A 25,076-nucleotide genomic window follows, 5' to 3' on the forward strand; every position below is an offset into this window, starting at 1 on the left:
CCTTCAGATTTATTATGGGTCTTCGAAGGGCAACCGCCAATGGAACAGGCAGGCATTGTGGAAAGTTCTGAAAAGTAAAGATCAACAATTCTCTATGAATACCAATGTGTTAAAAAATTAAATGACACATAAAAGGTTCAATGCAAGGTATGTTTTGGTTCTTGGAACTATACACGTTATTCACATGCGGATAAGTATTTGAATAACTTTAAAAAAATAGAAAAATAATTTGACTAAACTCAGAACATGTGACTAGTTCCTTGCATGTACTGTCTTGAACGAAAAGAAATTGGACGCAAAATGAGTATGGTACATGGCCTTACCTTGACGAGCAAACAGTTAGATGCAGGGATCAGAGTAGTTTCTTGTCGTAGAACAGGGAGCAGTTCACAGCTTGCAAACTGACGAGTTTCCTCGAAGTGGTCACGGAAGTTCACAGAGACGAAGAGCAGATAACCAGCACCTTCACGGGTTGACTAGCAAAGCGCAAAGAAGTTCTCATTAGAAATATGAAGTGGGTTATAAAGAATTCGAAACAGGGGTGTGTTTGTGAATGAATGACGTGTATATGCCGTGGCATTATGCGGTTTGCAGGGGGCCGTCCAGCGTGAGGGGGGATGCTTGGCAGGAGACACGGGGTCTGGCGGTAGACATGGGAACAACAACCCATGCTCTATAGACCACTTTGAAGTGTACATGGTCTTTGGCACCTCTTGGCCTTTATCGCTCCCTGACAGCTCCACTTGGCAGCACAAGTACCCCGGTGCGAACTGCCTTTGATAGGGCGGGGGGTGGATTGGGGCGGTGGTCGTGCAGACAAGACACAGGAAGACTCGTGAATGGAGACACACTTATGTGGATTGCAGGGGGCCGTCCAGCGTGAGGGGGGATGCTTGGCAGGAGACACGGGGTCTGGCGGTAGACATGGGAACAACAACCCATGCTCTATAGACCACTTTGAAGTGTACATGGTCTTTGGCACCTCTTGGCCTTTATCGCTCCCTGACAGCTCCACTTGGCAGCACAAGTACCCCGGTGCGAACTGCCTTTGATAGGGCGGGGGGTGGATTGGGGCGGTGGTCGTGCAGACAAGACTCGTTTGCTGCAGGGCCTCACCAAGGAGAGGCCATCTAACTGCATGTAAGAGGCAGGCTGCAGGATCTAGTACATGGAAGGCAGGGGGGTGAGTTTATAAATACCTCACCCTCCCAGGAGAATATATGGGTGCAGTTCACCCTGGAGACCCTGGATGCCTAGGCAGTTAGTCAGCAGCAGGCTGGCCTGTGGTGGCAAGGCGGCACGGGCCAGAGGGGGTCATCTCTGTACCCGGTGCCCAAAAGGATTATTTATTATGATCAACCATATTGATTATTTACCTATAACCATGTTTTGTATCAATAAAATCCAACGGCCTTCCTTTTATTGCCAACGCTTGAACAAAGTGGTGTGGTAAGTATTTTTGGGGTCGGAGGCAAGGCCGGGAGGCTTGATGCCAACCCGCAAAATAACATATGTATGTCTGCTGCATATGGGTTCAACGGTTATGTGGATTGAAGGTGGGCGGCCAGCGTGAGGGAGGATGCTGGCCGGAGACATGTGGTGTGACAAGACAAGGCACAGGAAGACTATTCAATGGAGACACACTAGATTCATTTAAAAAATCAAAACAACCATTGTTAAAATATATGTTGGGTTTTATTTTAGATCTTAATTTCAATTGAACATAAATAATAAACATTACACATTGTAAAGTTGCGGTTGCAGCACATCCAGGGAAAATCCGCGGTATTGTCCACTGTCGCTGGGGAAATGTTGTCTAATGGCAAGTACCGCACAGGCAGGTATTACTCTCCGAACGCGGTGTCCGAGCCTCCCGTGAAGCCACCAAGTGAAGCAACGATAGGCCACCAGCCTGTACCACCTGTGAAAATGAAAGATGCAAACTGTATTAAAATGACAACTTTCTTATCACTGTCGATTCAGGTAAAAAATGTCATTCTGCTTTGAAAAAAATTCCATCTAGAAAATGCACAACATGGAACCAATTTACATGCATTCGAATGATGAGACGACCATGAAATAGTAGTGGCATCACTGACATCACAACCAGAGTATACTTACTCGTTACTCGGATTACGCGGACGAACAGTGCCGCAAAGTTCGTGCATAAGCACCATCATCATCCTCAACACGGTCCGTGAGAGGCAGGCTTCCCTGAACTCTGGCAGCTCGGTGATGCATTGCGGACTTGGCTCGCCTTCCGAAATGTAGGCCAAGCACCCGGAATTTTCACGGCAGCAGCAGTTCTCCTCCTCAGTTGGCATTAGCTCGCACCGATTGCACGTGCACCAGGTGGAGACGCCGTCCATGCGACATGGTCCAGGCTCTTCATCCGTTGACTGGTCCTCCCAACTGCCGTCCGAATCCCCATCGTTTTCGCGTGCTTGCCTTTCCAGTAGTTCTTCCTCGGTGTACTCGGGCTCGTACATATACGGCATTATTGTAGCCATTGTGTGGTAAAGAAAGTAAAATAATTTACAGAGATGGTACAGGTGTTCACAAGGCCTAGAAGCGGCAAAGGTAGCTGACCAGAGCACAGAAACGAGTCACAGAATACTCAAAGTAACACAGAGAGAGTAATGGAATCGAAAATCTGCTGCTGTGTGTTGTGAAACGGTGTGTTTATACTTATTGAGGAAAGAGGCGTCCTGCCATTTCCATGGCGACACGTCATTAGCTGAGGCGCAGCGATTGTTGACACGAAACGTGCTTTGGCGTTGGGAAATGGGCGGTACGCGTCTGCTGATGTCAGGCTCGGGGGATTTGATTTAGTGCCGCAAAAGCAGGTGAGCCAGGGCGATGGGGGGAAATGATAGGATTATCAGAAAATGGCGGCTGATTTCGAGTGCGTTAATGGACGAAAAGTCGGGTAAGGTCCATAGGAAAGTTTTCTACGATCTACCGAGTTATGCTTAAAAACACATGGCCGAACCGTAGGGACAATAAAAAAAAAGTCCCGGAACTATCCTTTAAGCAAGCCTTATTTGGTCATGCAGCTGCGTTCCTTGGCTTGAAACTCAGACATGGATTTGTTATCTCTCTGGGTTCAGACTGCTTATCTAGTTTCTGCAGGGCACTGTGGGCTTGAAACTGTCCTGCTCCGGGCTGACTCATGCTACCACTGTATGCAGAGAGCTTCTTCATTTGATGCATTCAATTTACTCACTAAAGGCATTTGTCAGTTACACAAATGGTAGAGTTCTTTTCTGTCTGGGTATAGTTAAACAATGAATCATTTTCCTACTAAATGTTTTATAATATGCATTCGGTACCTTGCCTACCTACTAAACCATGATAAAAAAAGCATGTTTGACTTTATAAACATAACACCATTAAAGTACTAATGTCTTTCAAGCCTATGAGTTATATTTTCACACATTTACAATACTAAATCAATCCACACACATTTCTATGCCTAGCTTTAAGGGGGGGCTGCCCTCTACTGCATTCAGTTGCTGGTACCTCATCTTCATATTGGTACTCGCCGTCTTAAAAGTTCTTGGTTGTTAAAACAATTACTTTTAACCATATCCATGTCCACCCTCCTTGATACTTATCTAAAAAGTATTCTATCACAAGCCTACAATTTGTCAAATACTAACACATTATTATTCTTAAAATGTGTGCGTCTCTAAACTTTTTATCTTCATTCATCTAAGCCCCACCTTCCTTTCTCAATTTACTTTAAACTAACTGCATGCCTCAGATAATTTCACAGCCATTGTGAGACTCGAGTTTAATCATGCTTTGAGATAACCCATTAGCCCATTGTATTTCATTGGGGTGGGAGTTGCAGACAAGATATAACATATGAAAACACAATCTCTCCTTGATCATCTTCTTCTGCGCTTGCATATATACAATGTTTTTCAAACTGTATTTTTCCCTCTTTTTCCACACATTTTCTTCTCCCGTATATTCCACTTGACTCATTTTAGTTTGACATAAGTGGACAGTCTGTGAAAACAGCTAAAAAGAAAAGACAAAGGCGACAGGACACAGTCAGTCTCCCAGGTCCTTTGATGCTTAGACCAGGAGTCCATTGTCTTTTTTTTTCTCACAAAAGTTCAATTTTTCTCAAGGTTCTCTCTTTCAATAAATACATTGTTCAAATGAGTCCAAAAGAGGGGACGTTTCAGCATCATGGGGACACAAGATTGGGGGGGCGGTCTTTTGCAGACACATTTCAGACATTCATCTTTGGCCGGGCTTTTACTGGGTTTCTCTACGACCTCCCTCTTTCCTCACACGGTTCAACGTTAATTTCCAGAGGCATACAGGTCCCTCGATGTATACCTGTAATATAAAACAGAATGAGTTTCTTGTGTTAAATAAAAGACATGTTTATTTTACAAATTTCCTACTAACCCATCTCCTTAAAAACCCCTTGAATGTATATTCTAGCTCTCATACCCTACCTCCTAAAAAACTACAAGACATTCCCTCTTATTGAACACCCCTGCCTCCTAGAGAAACTAGTTTTTCATTTTTCATTGAAACATTTCTTTTTTATGGGTCATTCCTGCCTCCTAAAAAAACGACACCCGCATCTTTCACTCTGTGTCAGCCAGCTAGAACCTGAGTTTGTTTTCAATATCATGTAATGCACATTTTGGTCCTTCATGGGACACATTTGTTTCTTGAGGGTGACACATGCAACCCTAAGGAAATAAAAATAACAATTAAAGAAAGACGTCTTCTTTTCTGGTCTTCTAGGCACGTCCGTAGTAGATGACAGAGACATTCTTGGGGATCCCTGTTGTCTGTAGAAAGTCAAAATAGGAATAAAAGTCATTCAGGTACTGGTAAGGGGTCAGGTTTTCTTTCTAACTTCAACCCTTTCCTCCTTTTCTGCTATCAAAAATACTTTCTGGATCATTCTCCCCTACTCGTTGGTGCACATAAACAACTATTTTCCAACCACCCCGCAGGATACTTAATTTAGGCTTGGTTCTTTGCTCATTTTAGCTACATGTGCTTCCTGGTTAGCTGCAAGTGCTTCCTCAGCTCAGCAGTAAATGCTTGCTCCTTAGCAGCCATTCTTCCTTTTTTCTTCTTGCCTTGGTTGGACCATGGCCTTTGTCTCCATAGGATGAACGCAAAGCACAAGCAAACAGAGGTGTTTCGCTGCGCACCGTCCCTGCCTAACTTAATCTAGTCTACCCCTGTTATTCGAGACTATGGCACCAATTCTTACTATGTGCCTCCATTTTTTATTTGCATCTTCTAATAATTGCATACCCCATATCACATCAACCTTCTGTGGCATTATGAACACAAAAATACATACTAACCTTCAATTTGACTTCTGTGGTTGCCTGAAATGGCCATGCTGTCATCTATTTCCTAATCTTTCCACACCTGATTGCACCTATCTTGGGAAAAACAGCTAAACATTTGAAAACATTGTGTCTCTTACTACCTCTTTTCCTATTACTCACCTGGATCCTTTTACTTTTAGTGCTGATTAATTGTGTGTCCACACCCTTTTAGCGTGAACTAGTACTTACCTTTTTCTTTTTCTCCCTAATTAAGGCAATGCAGACATTTCTCGTGCTTCCACGCAAGGTCCACGACTTTTATCTGTAACATAAATCAAAATCGTCAGGCACTCAAAAAATTGTTTTTTTTACTTACCTCACTATATAAGTTCTTAAAATGGCTTTGCGTACAATTTGACCCAATTTTTTGTCAGCCATACTCCTTCTCTCAGTCTTCATGGTCACTGATGCTTTTTTATTGCCCTAGGTTCTTTTTTTACTGTTGGCCAGAAAACCTCATTATTGCTATTTGTTGTCAAAAGTTTTGATTTTTTGTCCATTTTATGCTTTTGGGTTTATTCCCTATCCCTTTCTTCATTTGTCCAATCGTTCCCTTCCTCAAATTTTCTTTTATTCATTTTTTATTGAAGATAATCAATCACTTATCTTTTTCCAATTTATTTTTATGATCCTGTGTAACAAAGGCCCAAAGTCTCCCTAACATTTTTTAATCCTCTTTCTAATCATCATTTATGTTGAGCACACGTTTCATTTTCTTTCTTCATGTATGCTAAAACTCACTTCCTTTCTTTTTCTGTGTGATGCTGCATTAAGCCCTGCATGGCTGTCAGGTCATCTATGACGTTTAATCTACATTTTTTTATCTGAACCTTTACTGTCCTTCATGATTCTTATGGCAAATGATTAGGAAGCAAACAAAATTAAATGTTTCCCTGTGTTATGGCTGCCTCTAATTACCTGGAGGTCATCTGTCTCTTCCTCTTGTTTTCGCGCTCTGAAACACTTGTGTACGAGCGCGATAGAAATAAAATATCAATCAATCAAATGTTCATGGCCTGCGCCTGAATTTATTAAATATTTTTCATCATTTTTCCACCAGGTCACACAGCTGGCTATATTACCATGCTTTGGGTAAAAACTAAAGGATTTTATTATTGTGGCAAACAATCTCATTGGCCTTCTGCCGTTTTCATGCCTTCAAAATTATGCTCATATCTAAATGGTGCATGTCCCAAATAAACAAAACATGTTTTCTTTGATAAACTAAACAATATCACTATGCTTTCTGGCTTCGTCATTCAATCCTTTCCTCAACTATCTGAATCCTATAATAATAGAATCTCAACTGTTAGTCCTGAATCAAAAAGGTTTTTCACTATTTTTCAAATAATTTTCTCCATGCCAGCCGCCAAAGCCTCAAACAAACCAGGGTTAGTGGTTTATGATTTTTTTTTTTAACACCATTCAGGCTGTCCCATCACAGAAGCTGGAGCTCCTGAAAAAGACTTTTAGGAGCACCCCAAAACCCTCATTCAGTACATTATGCTATCCTCAAAAACTCCCTAAAACACAGGTCACAGAGGACCCAATAACCCCCTTCAACTTCAGAGGGCTTTCTAAGTCATAAATAATAGACAACATGAATAACATTAGACCATTCAGCTGCAAAGGCGATGCCTGCCCCTGCCCGCACGTTAGTTTTAAAAAAAACCTGTATAGAATCACTTACTCCATATCTCATGACGTTCACCAATGCCTCCTTTAATCCCAACACTATTTCTGCAGCAATAAAACAACCCTTTGGGGTGTTCCTTGACTCACCCTTGTCCATGTCGTGCCAGGTTAGATACTATAATCTGGTCAGTTGCACTTACCATTGAGTGCCATTGCCTCCGCTTCACTACCACGTTCACTAATGCGATCAGCCCTTTCCTTCCCCCACAAAACTGCTTATTAATTGACCGTGTCATTATCAGAGTTAAATTGGACTACTACACTGCCATCCTTGCAGGCATCCTAGCAAAAAATCTTCACAGGCTCTAAATAGTGCAGAGTGATGCTGTGTGCAGCTGTCAGCCTTGTCAAAAGAATACACATTACTCACGCCAGGCGAGCTGCTCACTGGCTACCTGTGAAGGAACAGTTCATTTCAAAATCCTAACCATCATGCACAAATGCATGTGTCACACAGCACCAGCATATCTAACTGATACTGTAAATAGAGTCAGTTCAGCCTGACCCAAAAAGAAGTCACCATGTCACTCAACTGCACGTCTCACTAATCAAAAGAGCTAATGGCGGAGGTCTAGGCTCCCCCCCCACATTGCTCCCAAACCATGGAATTTTTCCCTAGCGAACTTAGAGCAGAACCAGCCCTCCTCATTTTTTTGCCAAAACCCACAAAACTACCCTGTTCGACTACCCCTATTAGTTCCCCCAGCAGTGTCTGTACATATTCCTCCTGCGGCTTAATCAACTGCTATGCCATGTGTTTAGCTTACATTGGATACAGTAGACATTGAGTAAACATGCAACGAGTGCTCCAGATAAGATTTTGAGGTGGGAGTATTTTACGCATGATTTTTCAAATTAGAGAGTAAATCCGATTTCAAGAGAGTAAAAATGATTTTTCTTCTCTGCAAGAGAGTAAAACGTATCCAACATACACACAATGCATATGCAAAAGCAGACCCGTAAAATCGGACCTGTAGACCAAAAGAGTTGTAGATCAAAGTTGTCTGGCTTGCCTTTAACCATTTTATTACACTTGTGGAAAATATTCTGCCATAAAATAACTTTTAAGTACGTGCGCTTCATTTTCAAAATTCCGGAAACTCTGCAAGCAATACATTAGTCTCGATCTATAGTAGTTCTTAACAGAGGGAGTGTGAGTAAGCAAGTGTTTGCAAGTTCCTGTAAGTAAATCATATGCTCACATAATCTCAGCAACAGTCACAACCTGCTAAGCTACTTTACCTGCTATCTGCTGCAGGAAATTAATGTGGATTCCCACATTGTGTACAAAACCAAAAACATGATTCTGGCAATTACAGTTGGGAAGAAATGCAGACAAGTGCATAAGTTGCAGACTGGTCCCAAATCCCTGCTTCAACACTAAAGTGTGTGATCCTGGGCAACTAATTTTGCCACTGTGTCTTTTTAGCAAAAACAGAAATGTCTATAACAAGTGATTTATTGCCAACTAGTTACTAGTCAAAAAAGCCTGACTGACCCCTTTTCCACTGTCTGAACTATACCATTAATAGTCGTGACAATTTATATAATGCACATGACTAAGGGCCTAATTCATTGAGCGTTTTCCAATGGGCTGTTGCCATTATAAAAGGTTTCTGTGAATTAGGCCCAAAGTGTGTATGTCTCGTGGCTTACTCCTTGCTGCTTCTTTAATATAAATTCACATGAACTCCTCGAGTATTAATAACTCGCCTGTACCTTCCCCCATCTTCTACTCCCATCATAGGTGAGCAGTCTATCATAGGTGAGCAGTCTCGATTGTCCGATAGGTTTCTTCCAAGATAGTCAAGAATCTGCATCTCTGGCATGACACGCATCACAGCCAATTTAGCCCGTAATTGCTAATCACATCAGGGGGATTAAAGAGTGGTGGAGGTGGAAAAAAAGGAACTACTGGTACTCTGGCTGTATCCAGAAAGGATGGAGTGGGGTGGCCAGACAGATGGGACGGGTAGGCAAGGGGGGCATTTGGGACGGGAACCAGAATCACAAACCTTGCCTGAACTGTGAAGCAGGGATTTTAATCCACTCTGCAAATTTGACCACATAGCTTCCAAGGTTTACTTGGTACAAATAGTTTGGATTTCAAGGCCAACAGTAATGATGTCTTATAGAGTTTACTTACAAAAAACACAAATTGCATAATAACGCCACATGACATCCTTACAGCTACGTGTTAAGCCAAAAGAATATCATTGTAGCTTTAATGTTCACGTCCTGAATGGTATACTTTAAGTCCCAGAATGCAAGATAATGTCAACCTGAAAGAGCTAGTTAACCCCATAGTACTTTGTGATTTAAGACATGTTATGTTATTTTGCATTTATATAGCGCCTTATGTACCATTGGTATGATCTCAAGGCGCTGGTAGGTTGAACGCCCTCGGGAACCGAAGTTCAAGTCAGTAGAGAGAGAGAGAGTCATAAGGTGCATGTGAGCACCGGATATGTGTGCAGCAGGTGTTGCATTCTTGGGATAGCTGCTTCTTAGCAGTAGGTGTGGTGGTTGGGAGATGGATAGTATGTGTTCGTTCTGGCAGGTTGTTATTCGACGCATTTTGTCTGCATTAGGCCTGAGGAGAAGGCTTAGGCTGGAGGGCGTATAACCAGCTGTGTTTAGTTAGGAAGATGGGGAGTATGAGGCAAGTGATGGAATGAGATCAGCTATACCGAATGGTGTCATAGTATCGCTGTGTTCTAGTTGAGTGGTGGTGTAAGGAAGAGAGTAAGCATGGAGATGTGAGATGGTGGTTTGCATTCGGTGCTTGAGATCGAGCACTGTCCAATAGTTCCATGCACTCCAACCGTTCCATGCACTCCAAACCACCGTTCCATGCACTCCAAACCGCCGTTCCATGCACTCCACTCCATCAGTTCTAAGTATTCCTAAGTAGTCGTTTTCAAAAACGAGGACGTATTTGCACGAGAACGAAAAAGAAGCCTGTGATTTAACCCTTGACTTGACTAAAAAGACAAAGTAGAAACGTGGACAAGTACAATTGGCCCTGATTTGAAAAAGACGGAGATACTGTTGAAACACGTGTTATCACAAAGGGCACTGTTATTTAAAAGAAATAAACCAGAAAAATTAAAAACTCCCAAAATTACATTGGAAAACTGAGAAAGGGGCTACTTTTCTTTCTTTCTCAGAGGAACGTGGGCGCATGGGCTACATGTCAAAGTAACTACAAGGAATTTTGTTTTAATTAAACGGAGTCGAGGAACCTAATACTCCGTTGTTAGTATTCCATGCGACCGTGTATAAGGAACTTATAAATACACTTAAGGGCGCTGAGATCCAACCAAAGGAACACCCACCCAAAAGGTTGCTCAATTTTTGTTCAAGTTCGATGTCAGAAAGATGTTATATAATAAACTCAGATATGGAGATTCTTTGCAACAAACCTCCAGTTCATGATGTTGAAAATATTTGATTAGTGACTTAAAGCAACTTTTTTTTTGCGTGTTAATCTAGCAGACATCCTAGATATATAAAGCGCCCAGTTAATGATGTGTTAATATAAACACATAGTTAAAGTGAACAACCCAAAGCGCCCATTTAATTATCATGCATATGAAAGGCTCTGCACCGATAAAAGAAATGTGTTTGTTGGTGCAGATCCAAGACACCTTTTGCACTCTAGTGCCATCTAGTGGCGGAAAGTAGGCTTTTTAATGAAAATAAATAAAGCGTAAACGGTACGCAGAAGAAAATTAAATTCTCTGTAATGGCCACAATTACATGCGTAAATTGGCCAATTACACAGCTTATCTGGAGTGCTGCATGCAACTCATCCATTGTAACTACAGTGTGTATTTGTTTGTCCTATAACTACAGGCGAAGCTGTGGCATGCAACCACTATGTATGCCATTTTCCTTTGTAATCTGTAAGCCTCTTCTTTGTAACAGCACCACGATGCCTAAGGGCTGCTGCTGTGTGCTCTATACATTCTAGTAAATAAAGGTTTTTCATGCATTTAAGCCTTTCCTCTACTAGGAATTGTGTATTCCTTGCCAAAACTATAGTGGGCACTAATACTGGATCACTACAATGCCCCTTTTCTGGGCATTCATGGACAGCCCTCAATAAATGATACATCATACTGAAAAATGTCTCTAGGCAATACTGAATATTCCCATAAGGAAGCCTTTCATTGGCCAGGAAGAAGCACACTGGCTATCAGTAAACTCATGGCCATCACACAAAGATGCCTTTTTGTCCACATCCCTTCATACTTATCAGAGTGAATCACTCTTATTAGTGCATCAGACCCTCCAGGTCAGTCCAAAATATGTGCCCTCCTTTAAAAAATCCACAACTGGGGGGCCCAGCTTTAGCCATCTGGCTCCTAAAAAGCTGGAATGCCCTCCCACCAGCACTAGGAAATCAAAGAATCTTGCATTGCTTTCCTCAAAATGCTGAAAACATTCATGTTCAACCAAGCCTCTTTGTGATCTCTTCATGATGAATAGCTAAACTGGCTACGCCAATGCCATCCATGTGCTAATTCTTCTCTTGTTCAATGTGTTCCTGTACCTGTACCATTGAACCTTCTGTACTCGTGCCACAATGCCCTTGGGCTGACATGTGCCTTTATATTTGAATAACTACCACTGAAAAGTGCCTATTGAAATTACACCACAGCTAACACATTCTCCTCAAAGACTGCTAAACCAATGGCACATCTGTAATATTAAAAGCCGTCTTTGCTCCATGGACACACAGTACCAATGTATCATTAGACCAAAAATCATTTCTTTCTTGCCATATTTCTCCTTGCCTTCTAAAACCCTAGTGCCACTTAACTCTTCTAAACACATCCAGTCATACTCTGAGGCTGTCCTACTGTGAAACACATTCATTTTTCTGTTTTGCAAAAATATTCCTTATTTTAAGGTTGACACCTTTTATTCCCAGGTGTCTCTGTGTATCCTGTGTTTACGTATTGCTGGGCCTACATGTAAACTCATTGTCCTCTGCAACAAATTCATTTAGCATGTAATGCACTTTATTTTCACAATAAATGCAACATATAAAACACAACTAGCTGAGCATTTTCCAGCCTCAATCTTATCGCTAAAAATAACTTTCATCCAACAATTACACCAGCTGCACACATAGCATTGTATGATGCGTGGGTGTATCAGCTATCTATCTCGACTGACTTGACCTATGGTTCTCGAGGGTGTTCAACCTATCAGTGCTTTAAAGTAATATCACTGATATGTAAGGCGCTATTTTTTCTCATTTGAACTGTTGTGTAATGTCTTGCGCTGTTGTGGGAAGAGGGGAGATGTGTTGTGTAATGCTTTGCTGTGTGTTATGTGCAATGTAAGGGGAAGAGGTGTGTTGTGAATGGCTTGGCTTTGCAGAAGGAATGTTGTGATGTCATGTGGAGTGTTTATGCCTGAGTGATGGACGGCATGGGTGAAGGTTCTAACCTGGTCAGTTGGCCAGCCCTCTGCCTGGGTGATGGGCCGCCAGTGTTTTATTGTCCTAGATGTAACTTAAATGTAACATGATTGACCGCTATACAGATGCCTATGAAGCGGGAAATAAACCTAGAATGTCAACATAAGAAGGCTGGGAGTCACTTCACTCAAACCTTTCCTTGCTTTTTATTAATGTGTCTTTTTACTACACATTTTAAAATAATGTTTCGAAGGGATTGTGTCCTCCGACGTATTCCTTATCTTTGATATACGTTTCCAGCTTGCTGACCTCGGAAATTTTTTCTGTAGAGGGCGCTGCGCGTCGACGTCCGCCGAGTCGATGTCCCTCAATGGCCACCGTATCGGCGCCGACGTCACCATGCCCATAAATAGACACGCGCTGCATCCGTTGCTCAGTTCTGTTTTTCCGCGCTTCGTGGGGCCTCGGAACGTCGTTGCTCAGTTCAGTCAGGTTTATCTAAATCTATTTCGAAATATTCCTTATCGTTCTCGATGGCTTCTTCATCAGAACCGACGACGCCGCGATCCGGCTTCAAGAAATGTCGAGACTGCGGTAAAAAAAAATTTCAATAACGGATCCACACAGGGTCCGTTTATGGTGCTTGGGGTCCGAGCACCATTGTTCGGAGTGTGAGGACTGCATGTCCATGACGGCGAAAGCCCTGAAGGAGCGAAAGGGGAAGCTCGAGAGAGGTAAGTCAGCCAAATCCTCCTCGAAGGTTTCGTCGGCCGAGTCGAGACATTCGTCTCCTCGCCGTCGAAAACACTCCCATTCTAGATCTCGAAGCAGCTCCCACCATTCGTCGAGATCTAGACACTCAAAAAAGAGACGAAGGTCCCATTCCTCGTCATCTTCGGTGTCCCCAGAAAGAGTTTCTTGTCCCACCAAACAGTTGTCGAAGGATTCCTCGACGCATCGGTCGATCGACTCGACGCCATCGCCAATGAAAGAGAGGACCAAGGCTCCACAGCCAACGGTGTTTTCAAGGGCCTCCGGCACGACGCCGAGACTGTCGTCGATGCCCTCGAGTAGGATCCCGATCCTCTCGAATTCTTCGAGGCCCCTTCCAGTTTTTTCGACGCCATTTTCAGTGCCTTCGAGGCCAGTTACATCGGCGTCGACTTCGACATTTTCTCGTCCAATAACAACGAGTTTGGCTCCTTCAGCCCTAGAGATGGGCTTTACTCCATTTCAGAGATCAGAATACCCTGGTCTTACTTCAATTTATGAAGAAACAGAAGACTCTGCAGCAGGCAGTGAGGATCTCTGTAAACCAAAAGTTTCTTGCTCAGAGGATTTCACCTCTGAAGAAAGGAGGCTGAAGGAACTACAGGACTCACTTCATGAGGCCAGTGGACTTGACACTTCCCCAGAAGTGGAATTTGTAAAGCCAGACCCAGGGGAACATGCCAAAACACCATATAGAACCCTGATGGCAAGAATAATTGAGTTTATGGGTTGGTCTGCGCCTTCACCTGTTTTCCAACAGGATGATCTAACGGATATATTGAACAAAGGCCCACAGGAGGACCCGGTGGTCCCCTTCCATGCAGCCCTACAAAGAAAAATTGCATCCAATTGGGAGACTCCCGAAGTCATCCCAGCAGTCAATAAAAGACTGTCGACAAAGTATAGGGTAGCAGCTGCTGACCCTGAATACCTGTCAAAACACCCGACCCCAGAGAGCCTGGTGGTTCAAGCGGCAACTTCATCCAGCAGTAGGACTGCTTACCCTACTGTCCCACAGGACACGGATGACAAGAGGTACGACTCTATGGCAAAGAAAGTCTTCTCTGCCTGTAGTATGGCGTTGAAGTCCATCAACGCCACCTGTACGCTCTCCAGGTTCAGCCACACATTATGGGAGTGTGCTTCATCAACGGCTGACTGCATACCCGATGGAGAGGAGAAGGAAGCCTTCCCTAACATCATTCATGATGGCAAAGATGCCATGTGCGAGTCTCTTCAAACTGGCATCGATTCCGCTGACAGTATCAGCAGGGCCATGGCGGCTAGTACAACAATCCGCAGGCATGCGTGGTTGCGAAAGTCTGGCTTTGCTCCAGATGTACAGGCCAGACTTTTAAATATGCCCTTTGACGGTTCTTCGTTATTCGGAAAAAAGGCTGATGACAGTCTGGAAAAGTTACAGACTTCTAAAGCAGCAGCAAAATCCTTAGGAGCTGCTATCCGCCAAACTCCTTTTCGCCCCTCAGGAACCACTGGGAGAGGAAAGTCCTTTCGCTATTATTCCGCATTCGGAAAAGGCAGAGGACAGCCGGCTCAAAGAGGCCAAAGAAGATCCACCCGAGGTGGACGGGTCAAAGGTACTAAGACCGCAGCAGCAGCAGGTGCCTCTTTACCCTCGGCATCTGCATCAGCCGCCCCCAAACCACTCTGAGGCCTTCGCACACAAGACACCTGTAGGGGGCAGGTTAACTCACCATCTGACGGAATGGCAGGCTATAACGTCAGATGCTTGGGCGTTGGAGACAGTTGCCCAAGGTTACTGCCTACCCTTTCTACACATCCCTCAGAGTCATCCACCGGGGAACAGCTCCCGAAAAGTTCCAGATCCGCTCCTCTTGCAGGAAATTATGGACCTGCTAGAGAAAGGTGCCATAGAACCGGTACCTGTAGCGGACAGGAACAAGGGCTGGTACTCCCCCTACTTTCTCATACCAAAATAAGGACGGAGGACTGAGACCCATCCTGGACTTAAGAGAATTGAACAATTTCCTCAAGGAGGACAAGTTCAAGATGGTAACTCTCTCTCAGATCCTTCAGGCCCTCCAGCTCCAGGACTGGCTGGTATCTCTGGACCTTCAGGATGCTTATTTCCATGTGCCAATCCATCTCAAGCACAGGAAATACCTGAGGTTTGCAATTGGCAACTCATTATCAATTTCGAGTTCTGCCATTTGGGCTGACCTCCGCCCCGAGGGTCTTCACCAAGCTGATGTCGGTAGTGGCAGCGAGTCTAAGGAGGGAAGGGATCCACGTCTAGCCCTACCTGGACGATAGGCTGATCAGGGCCGTATCTTCGGAACAGGCCCGGGCCCAGCTAGATTATGTCTGCCTCTTCCTTCACAGACTGGGCTTCTCCCTCAATTTAAAGAAGTCACAGATGATACCATCTCAGAGACTCCAGTTCATTGGAGCGGTCCTGGACACTTCCCTGGGAAAAGCCTCGCCACCAGAGGTAAGGGCTCAAGATATTCTACAGATGGTCACTAAGTTTCAAAATGCCCAACGTCTCCCAGCCTTCGACTTTTTGAGGTTGCTAGGCCTCATGGCATCCTGCATCTTCCTTGTGCCAGAGGCTCGCCTGAGAATGAGATCACTTCAGTGGGCACTGAGAAGTCAGTGGTCACAATTCTCAGGGAGAATGTCAGACCTCATGCGGATTCCGGACAAGGTAGCCCACGACCTTCAATGGTGGGCCTATTCAGAGAACATCTTGAAAGGAGAACTGTTTTGGCAACCATGGCCGCAGATAACAGTAGTCACAGACGCCTCGCTCACAGGATGGGGAGCCCATGCCAACGACTTGACCATCAGCGGTCGTTGGTCTCCATCGGAGTCCAGACTACATATCAACCTATTAGAGCTGAGAGCGATCAGACTAGCGCTGAAAGCTTTCCTGCTATCAGTACAGGGGAGAAATGTCCTGATAATGATGGACAACATGGTGGCCATGCACTACCTCAACAAAAGAGGAGGCGTAGGATCACTGCCACTGTGCAGAGAAGCAATGCAGCTCTGGTTTTGGGCAATTCGGGAAGGAATCTCTCTATCGGCAGTCCATCTAGCCGGAGAAAAGAATTTGACAGCGGATGCTCTGAGCAGGCAGAGCACAGTCTCCCACGAATGGGAGCTAGCTCAGGAAGTCCTTCAAGAGATCTTCGCCCTTTGGGGAACCCCTCAGGTGGATCTGTTCGCCACAAGCACCAACAGGAAGTGCGACCTGTTCTGTTCAAGGGAATTTCCCCCGAGAGGCGCTCTGGGAGACGCCTTTGTAGTGGACTGGGAGTTTCCACTCCTCTACGCGTTTCCACCAGTCCCTGTTATTCCTCAAATGATCAGGAGGTTGAGAAGATTCCGGAAAACCATGATCCTAATTGCCCCAGACTGGGCCAGGAGAACGTGGTAGCCGGACCTTCTAGATATGTCCATCTGTCCTCCAATCCGTCTTCCACTCAAAGAGAATCTTCACTCACAGAAGGGAGGTCGGGTTCTCCATCCAGACATCAGAACCCTCAACCTTCACGCCTGGCTTCTGAAAGGTTGAGGTACAAGGATTGGGATCTCCCTGATGACGTCATGGAGGTGTTGCTTTTGGCCAGAAGACCAGCAACAAAGTCTATACCGCTGCCGTTGGAACAAGTTTTGCAGCTGGTGTAGGGAAGAGAATATCAACCCTTTTTCATGTGATACACCAACAGTGCTATCGTTTCTACTCTACTTGGCAAACTCAGGCCTTCAAGTTGGCACTGTAAAAGGCTATCTCGCAGCGCTTTCTATCTTCAAGCGCACTGCGGAGGAACCATCGTATTTCAAAATTCCTCTAGTGGTCAATTTCTCAAGGGTCTAACTAATGTTTACCCTCCAAAACCATTCCAGGTTCCATTATGGGGCTTAAATTTAGTCTTAAACTTCTTAATGGGCACTCCATTCGAGCCACTTCACTCTTGCGCATTAAGATTTCTCACACTTAAAACTGTTCTACTTGTAGCACTAACATCGGCTAGGAGGGTGAGTGAGCTACAAGCTCTCTCCTGTAAACCTCCACATACAATCTTCCACAAGGACAAGGTTGTCCTCCAGGTGAAGCCTAATTTTCGCCCAAAGGTGGTTTCTGAATTCCCTATTACTCAGAAAATTACCTTGCCTTCATTCTACCCTCCTCCCCATCCGGGGAAAGAGGAGGAAAGGCTACACAGGCTGGACCCTAGGCAAGCTCTCAGCTTTTACATCAGCAGAATGGCTAGAATCAGGCAAGCAGACCAGCTGTTTGTAGGATACTCAGGTCACAAGTTGGGACTACCCATAACAAAACAAACCATCTCCAGGTGGATTATCTTGGCCATCCTGGAATGTTATAGACTAGCAGGGAAAGAGCCACCCCAAAACCTCAGGGCTCATTCAACCAGGGGTATCGCAGCTTCTTCGGCTCTCCAGAGAGGGGTACCGATCCGGGACATATGTGCGGCTGCCACATGGTCGTCTGCACATACATTCACAAAATTTTACAATCTGGATTCCTCCACAGCTCAAGAGACCAGATTTGGCAAAGCTGTATTACACTCGGTCCATCCCTAAAGGGATACATAACACTATCACTCCCTCCTCCAATTACATACCACTGCTATGGGAGTCTATCAAAGATAAGGAATACGTCGGAGGACACAATCCCTTCGAAGAACAAGTTACGTTGTTACCTGGTAACGTTCTTTCGACGGGATGTTCCTCCGACGTATTCCTTATCGCCCCTCCCATCCATCCCCGCAGTGATAACTTCCCTTGTGGTTGCAGCTTTCGCTCCTTCAAGGTTACTAACCAATTCAGGCATGTCTTTCTTATACTACAAAACGGAACTGAGCAACGGACGCAGTGCGTGTCTATTTATGGGCATGGTGACGTCGGCGCCGATATGGTGGCCATCGAGGGACATCGACTCGGCAGACATCGATGCGCAGCGCCCTCTACAGCAAAAATTTCCGAGGCCAGCAAGCTGGAAACGTATATCAAAGATAAGGAATACGTCGGAGGAACATCCCGTCGAAAGAACGTTACCAGGTAAGAAAATAACTTGTTCATCTAGTTTACCGCCCTGCTAAAAAATGACCACCACGAGTTATAATGAAACAAATGCAGAATGCAATGACCCAACCAAATCCAAGCCCTACGCCCACCAGAAGTGGGCCATGCAAACACGGGCCACATCAACTCTCTTCTCACTTCACCACTTGCGCTCACCTGGTGGGCATAAGAAATGTCATTCATCCAAAGAATGCCCCCAAACTTTTCAAATGTTTTGACAAGTGTTTCGAAAATGCGCAACAATGTTCGACAAACAAATGCCTCGTATTTACAATCTGCATTTGGCACATGCTTTTGATAATTAAAGCCTTTCTGTAAATGTGGCTCGCAATGCACTTTCTGCACTCCTTCAACATGGGCCAATTTCCTGAACTTGGCAATGTTATAATCAAGGCCAAAACTGTGCATTCCTGCCCAAAGCCCTTTCGTTTGAGTTCTCGTCTTGCTTTTAAGCAAAACGAAAACACAATTGCTGTTAGTGTGCCAGTTTGCCCACTTCATTCTGCACATAGCAACACTGTTTAAATCTCACATGTTTCTTAACTGTGCGCTTTTAAGGAGTTTTCTCTGAATTTATATTCAACAATTTGTTTGTTTCACCTTATAAACAAAATGTCAAGTGAGTTTTTTAACACTGCATTTCTCTAACAAAATCGCAGTTTTTTCTCCCTTTGTCTCGTGTTCCCAAAACAATTTTTTTTTTCAATCTACTAAACAAACATATCTACACTTTGAAACTAAGCGCATCTTTAGAAAATTAATTTTAAACACCCAAACAGCCTGGAATTTCACAATACCGCACTTCTTATCTGAACCTCATGAAATCATTCCTTCACATCTCCACCATTCCTTTTACATCAATCACTGTAAATCCAATGCAATTCCCTCTTCGCACAAAGTTTCTAAAAGGTCCAAACCTCTCATTCTGTCTTTCAACTCTGTGCAGTTTCAGTGCTCACATACAACAGCCCTCTTTAAATCACTGTAACTTAGTCATGTAAATGCGAAACTCTATCGTTCTTGGCGCAATGCATTAATTATCTTGTCTGGTACTAGGAAATCACAAATTTAACTCCATAGCTGCTGGTTTACATTTTTTGTAATGGCTACAAGTGCAACAGCTTTTTTCACTTATATTCATGGTGATTTCACTTCAAAAAAGTCAAACAGTTCCGAGATGCGTGCCTTAAGTCATAGCATCTGATCATCTACATTTTTGTTATATTTTGGCCTTTTTCTTAGCTTGAAAATATCATTTTATATTTGTTCTAATATTTTACAGTGCACACAAGCAATATGACACAAAAACGAAATCAAACAAGCAACATAATATATAAAATCAAACAAAACATAACACGACATGTGACATAATCAGACAGACTCCAGCTGGCTACATGAATTTCTGTCCCTAATGTTACCCAGACATGGGATGTAAACTCATCCCTTTCACAAGCGTCTTTAACCACTGTGGTGACCCATTTGTTCCTATTTTATTCAAGACTATGGATGCAAGTTTCTTCTAGCCGCTATATCAAAGCATAGGAATTTGGGCATATCCTCTCTTCTCAGGTGTCCCTCCCCCCCCGGTATCTTCTCTCTTCTCAGGTATCCTCTTCTCTGGTGTCCTACCCGGTATTATATATATATATATATATATATCTCCCCTCAGGTATCCTTCTGGTATCATGGTATTTTGCATGGGGTACCCCAATAATTTCTGGGGGCACCCCAACATTTTACATGAGGGTACCCCCATAATTTACTCCCCTATCATCAGATGGCAAGGCCCTCTGTCATGCTATCAGGACTGCAAGACCCTCCAAGTTTTTGCTCATTTTTGGATTCCTTGGCTTTTTTTCAAATCTGGACTGACATTTTTCCCTGAAAAGTTGCCAAAAATATATAGTCCCCTTCTGCCATACTGTTCTGCCTCCCTGTCCCTTATTTTTTATCAGCTAGGGCAGCTGCAGACTGCCCTATATCCATCTTATTTTCGACTCCCTTTACTCTACTCTTATCTTGGGCAGAACAGTATGGCCCACCTTAATCTTGACTGTCCAAGTTCTTTTGGGCTTGAAGAGACGGTTGTTCATCATCCTGTCCCTTCGTGGCTCACCATGTGTTCTCGAAGTCCCAGGACCCCGATCTTGTTCTTTAGCACCTCTTCAGCTGCGACAGGCTGTCCTGGACTATCTGGGGCTCTCGCCATTCCAGAAAAAGTACTCAGACAGCATGCAGGAGACGGAGTCAGGTTCATCAGGTTTTATTCACATCAGACTGACACAAACAGCATCGTTGTCAAGTACATGAACTCTGGCCCCGTGTTGAAAACGGAGCTTGCTTTTATATCCTTTTTGGAAAGAGCGTCGAACACCCACCCTTTTTTAATGCATGCCCAGGCAAAACTCTCCATTGACTCTACTCTCGCACCTGGCAATTATTCGTTATCTGCTTAAACTTTCAAATTGAAATACAATTTGGCACCAGTTACTGGATTTTCCCAGTTTAGCAAGCCTTATTTGGTCATGCAGCTGTGTTCCTTGGCTAGAAACTCAGACATGGCCTCGTTATCTGTCTGGTTTCAGACTGCTTATCTAGTTTCTGCAGGGCACTGTGGCCTTGAAATGTTCCTGCTCCGGGCTGACTCATGCTACCACTGTCTGCAGAGAGCTTCATCATTTGATGCATTCAATTTACTCATTAAAAGGCGTTTGTTCGAATTAAAGGCATTTGCCTGTTACACAAATGGTAGAGTTCTTTTCTGTCTGGGTATAGTTAAACACTTAATCATTTTCCTACTCAATTTTTTATAATATGCATTCTGTACCTTGCCTACCTACTAAACCATGATAAAAAAGCATTTCTGACTTTAGTACTTTAATGGTGGTATGTTTATAATGTCTTTCAACCCTATGAGTTCTATTTTCACACATTTACTATACTAAATTAATCCATATGAATTTCTATGCCTAGCTTTTAGGGGGGGGGCTGCCCCCTACTGCATTCAGTTGCTGGTAACTCATCTTCATATTGATACCTCCGTTACAATGTTCAATCCTAAATGCCTAGTTTAAAGTTTATATGAACCACTCCACATTACCATTAGCCCTCGGCCAGCACAGTGTGAAGCAGCAATGCTGAATGTCACAGAAGGCCACGCAGTTGGTGAGCAGGTACAAGCGGATCTAGGTCAGGTGCCCCAAGCCCCACCCACTTGTCAATCACTGCTAATTTGTTGGTGGCTTGTTTGGCTGCGCTTTTACCCTACTAAGCAGCCCTCCAGCCTCTTTTCCTTTGCAGTTGGCGAGCAAGGGCAAGTGGATCTAGGTCACGTGGCCTAAGCCCCACCCACCTTCTTACCCCACCTCTTCCTTTCTGCTCTTAACTCTTAGATCAAGGGTATCTCTCGCCCGGGCATCTGAAGTGAACGGCAGATGGAGAAAAGGGCAATTCCGGTATGGACCTGTTTGAACCAGGAGGACCCAGGGCCAGAACCCCCACCCCTCTTCACATCAGGTAAGCTCCCTTGAATGTGTTTCACTCCTCTCTTCCAACTGGCCACTCCTACCATCACCATTCATCAGCAACCATGTCGCTCATCAACAACATCATGGACACCGCATTGCAGCAACCTCACCCATGTCACCATAACCCATGGGTGCACAACATACGGCCCGCGGGCCAGTTGCGGCCCGCCATGCTCTTTTGTCCGGCCCTCATTGGCTCAGCACACACACGCACCACGTCGCTCCTACGAGCCACGTAATGCGTGTGTGCTGCACCAATGGAGGGCCAGCCCTACAGCTGGCGTGGTCCATGATGCTTGATGCCGGAAGGCATTTCAGCCTTGGACCACGCCAGCCGTAGTACGATTCCAGCGTTCCAGCTTACCTGCCGCTTACCTGCCTGCCTTCCAGCACGTCTCCGGTAAGTGGTCCGTTTGTGTTTGTGTGTCGGGTCTGTTTTGCTTTATGTTTGTGTGTGTATGTTGCGATGAGGGGGGGAGGGGTCGGATGTGTATGAATGTTTGGCTTTGAATGTATTTTGTGTGTATGTTGAGATGCGGGGGTGGGGGGTGTCGGATCTGTATGAATGTTTGGATTTGAATGTATTTTGTGTGTATGTTGAGATGCGGGGGTGGGGGGTGTCGGATGTGTGTCGGATGTGTATGAATGTTTGGATTTTAATGTTTTTTGTGTGTATGTTGAGATGCGGGGGTGGGGGGGTGTCGGATGTGTATGAATGTTTGGATTTCAATGTATTTTGTGTATGTTGAGATGCGGGGGTGGGGGAGTGTCGGATGTGTGTCGGATGTGTATGAATGTTTGGATTTTAATGTTTTTTGTGTGTATGTTGAGATGCGGGGGTGGAGGGTGTCAGATGTGTATGAATGTTTGGATTTGAATCTTTTTTGTGTGTATGTTGAGATGCGGGGGTGGGGGGTGTCGGATCTGTATGAATGTTTGGATTTGAATGTATTTTGTGTGTATGTTGAGATGCGGGGTGGAGGGTGTCAGATGTGTATGAATGTTTGGATTTGAATCTTTTTTGTGTGTATGTTGAGATGCGGGGGTGGGGGGGTTGTCGGATGTGTATGAATGTTTTGATTTTAATGTTTTTTGTGTGCTGAGTTGGGGGTGGGGGTTCGGGTCTGTGTGTGTGCTGATTTGGGGGGTGGGGGTTTGGAGTTGGGGGTTCGGGTCTGTATGGGTGCATGTGTGTGTGCTGAGTTGGGGGGTTGGTGGTTCGGGTCTGTATGGGTGCTTGTTTGTGTGTGTGCTGAGTTGGGGGGTGGGGGTTCGGGTCTGTATGGGTGCTTGTGTGTGCTGATTTGGGGGTGGGGGTTTGGAGTTGGGGGGTTCGGGTCTGTATGGGTGCATGTTTGTGTGTGCTGAGTTGGGGGGTGGGGGGTTCGGGTCTGTGTGCTGATTTGGGGGGTGGGGGTTCGGGTCTGTATGGGTGCATGCTTGAGAGTGTGCGGGGATGGGGGGTTTTGGAGGTGGGGGTTCGGGTCTGTATGGATGCATGTTTGTGTGTGGGCTGAGTTGGGGGTGGGGGTTCTGGTCTGTGTGTGCGCTGATTTGGGGGTGGGTGTTCGGGTCTGTATGGGTGCATGCTTGAGAGTGTGTGTGTTGAGTTGGGGGTGGGGGTTTGGGTCTGTAGGTATGCATGTTTGAGAGTGGGCTGAGTTGGGGGTAGGGGTTCGGGTCTGTATGGGTGCTTGTGTGCTGATTTGGGGGGTGGGGGGGTTCGGGTCTGTATGGGTGCATGTTTGTGTGTGTGCTGAGGTGGGGGTTCGGGTCTGTATGGGTGCATTTTTGTGTGTGTGCTGAGTTGGGGGGTGGGGGGTTGAGATCTGTGTGTGTGCTGATTTGGGGGTGGGGGTTCGGGTCTGTATGGGTGCATGTTTGTGTGTGTGCTGAGTTGGGGGTGGGGGGTTCGGGTCTGTGTGTGTGCATGCTTGAACATGTGTGTGCTGAGTTGGGGGGTGGGGGGTTCGGGTCTGTGTGTGTGCTGATTTGGGGGTTGGGGGTTCGGGTCTGTATGGGTGCATGCTTGAGCGTGTGTGTGCTGAGTTGGGGGGTGGGGGTTTGGGTCTGTATGTTTGCATGTTTGAGAGTGTGCTGAGTTGGGGGGTGGGGGTTCAGGTCTGTATGTGAGCTTGTGTGTGTGTGCCGATTTGTGGGGTGGGGGGTTTGTGGGTGGGGGGGTTCGGGTCTGTATGGGTGCATGGTTGTGTGTGTGCTGAGTTGGGGGGTGGGGGGTTGGGGTCTGTATGGGTGCATGTTTGTGTGTGCTGAGTTGGGGGTGGGGGTTCGGGTCTGTATGGGTGCTGGTTTGTGTGTGCTGATTTGGGGGGTGCGGGGTTTGGAGTTGGGTGGGGGTTCAGGTCTGTATGGGTGCATGTTTGTGTGTGTGCTGAGTGGGGGGGGTGGGGGTTCGGGTCTGTATGGGTGCTGGTTTGTGTGTGCTGATTTGGGGGGTGGGGGTTTAGAGTTGGGGGGGTTCGGGTCTGTATGGGTGCTTGTTTGAGAGTGAGTGTGTGTGTGTGTGCTGAGTTGAGGGGTGAGGTGGGCCAGGGTGAATAATATCAGAGACAACGGGCAGCCTTGCCTGGTGCCCCGTAGGATCACCCAGGCAGGTGAAATGTGTTTTCCAGTGTGAACCCTGGCCACTGGCCTGATGTATAGCAACTGCACCCAGTGTGTAAATCCCGGGCCAAACCCAAATCGGCATCACCACGTAGATCTCTTCCCATTTAGTGATGCTCTTTGGCATTCGCTGCAGTCCCCTAAAGATCATACTCGTAGGTCCAGAATTGTCCCTGGAAATAGTATGATAGTAACAAATGTTTGCCCCCCACTTACTATCCCCTCTCCCTCTCCAGCACTATCTGAAATGTCGTCAGGCCTAGTACGATAAAAGCTTGTTTTGTTCCTCTTCCTCCTTTCTCCTCCCCTCTCCCTCACCTTGTGTAATTCTCCGGCTCTACCAGAAATAAACTATCATAGCATATCATTAGAGATGTTGGGCCAGAGTGTCAAGGGTCAGCAGTGGGTGTGGTTTATTTGTACATTCCTAAAGCTTTCAAAATCGGCTGCAGCCTTTTCTAGTATGGTCCTGGATGATGTCTGCTCCTGTAATTTTGCAACTAAACCTCGATCAAGCGTTTGTCACCCATCGAGTGTGGGTTTCTACAG

General features: G+C 45.2%; 1 protein-coding gene across 6 annotated transcripts in view; it reads left to right on the forward strand.

Moving 5' to 3' along the window:
* The window catches only part of LOC138567144 (mucin-2-like), a 497,812-nt gene that overhangs the window by 173,585 nt on the left and 299,151 nt on the right, over nt 1-25,076 (forward strand). The window contains exon 3 of one of the 6 annotated variants that reach the window (XM_069645075.1): nt 21,768-21,891. The exons of the other annotated variants lie outside the window; for them this stretch is intronic. Within the exon in view, the coding sequence (XP_069501176.1) occupies nt 21,810-21,891 (82 nt within the window). The 5' untranslated portion in view covers nt 21,768-21,809. The remainder of the gene's footprint in view (nt 1-21,767; nt 21,892-25,076) is intronic. 6 annotated transcript variants of the gene reach the window in all.

The sequence above is a fragment of the Ambystoma mexicanum genome, chromosome 2p, assembly GCF_040938575.1.
Source record: "Ambystoma mexicanum isolate Mex_15411 chromosome 2p, UKY_AmexF1_1, whole genome shotgun sequence".
Lineage (NCBI taxonomy): Eukaryota > Metazoa > Chordata > Amphibia > Caudata > Ambystomatidae > Ambystoma > Ambystoma mexicanum.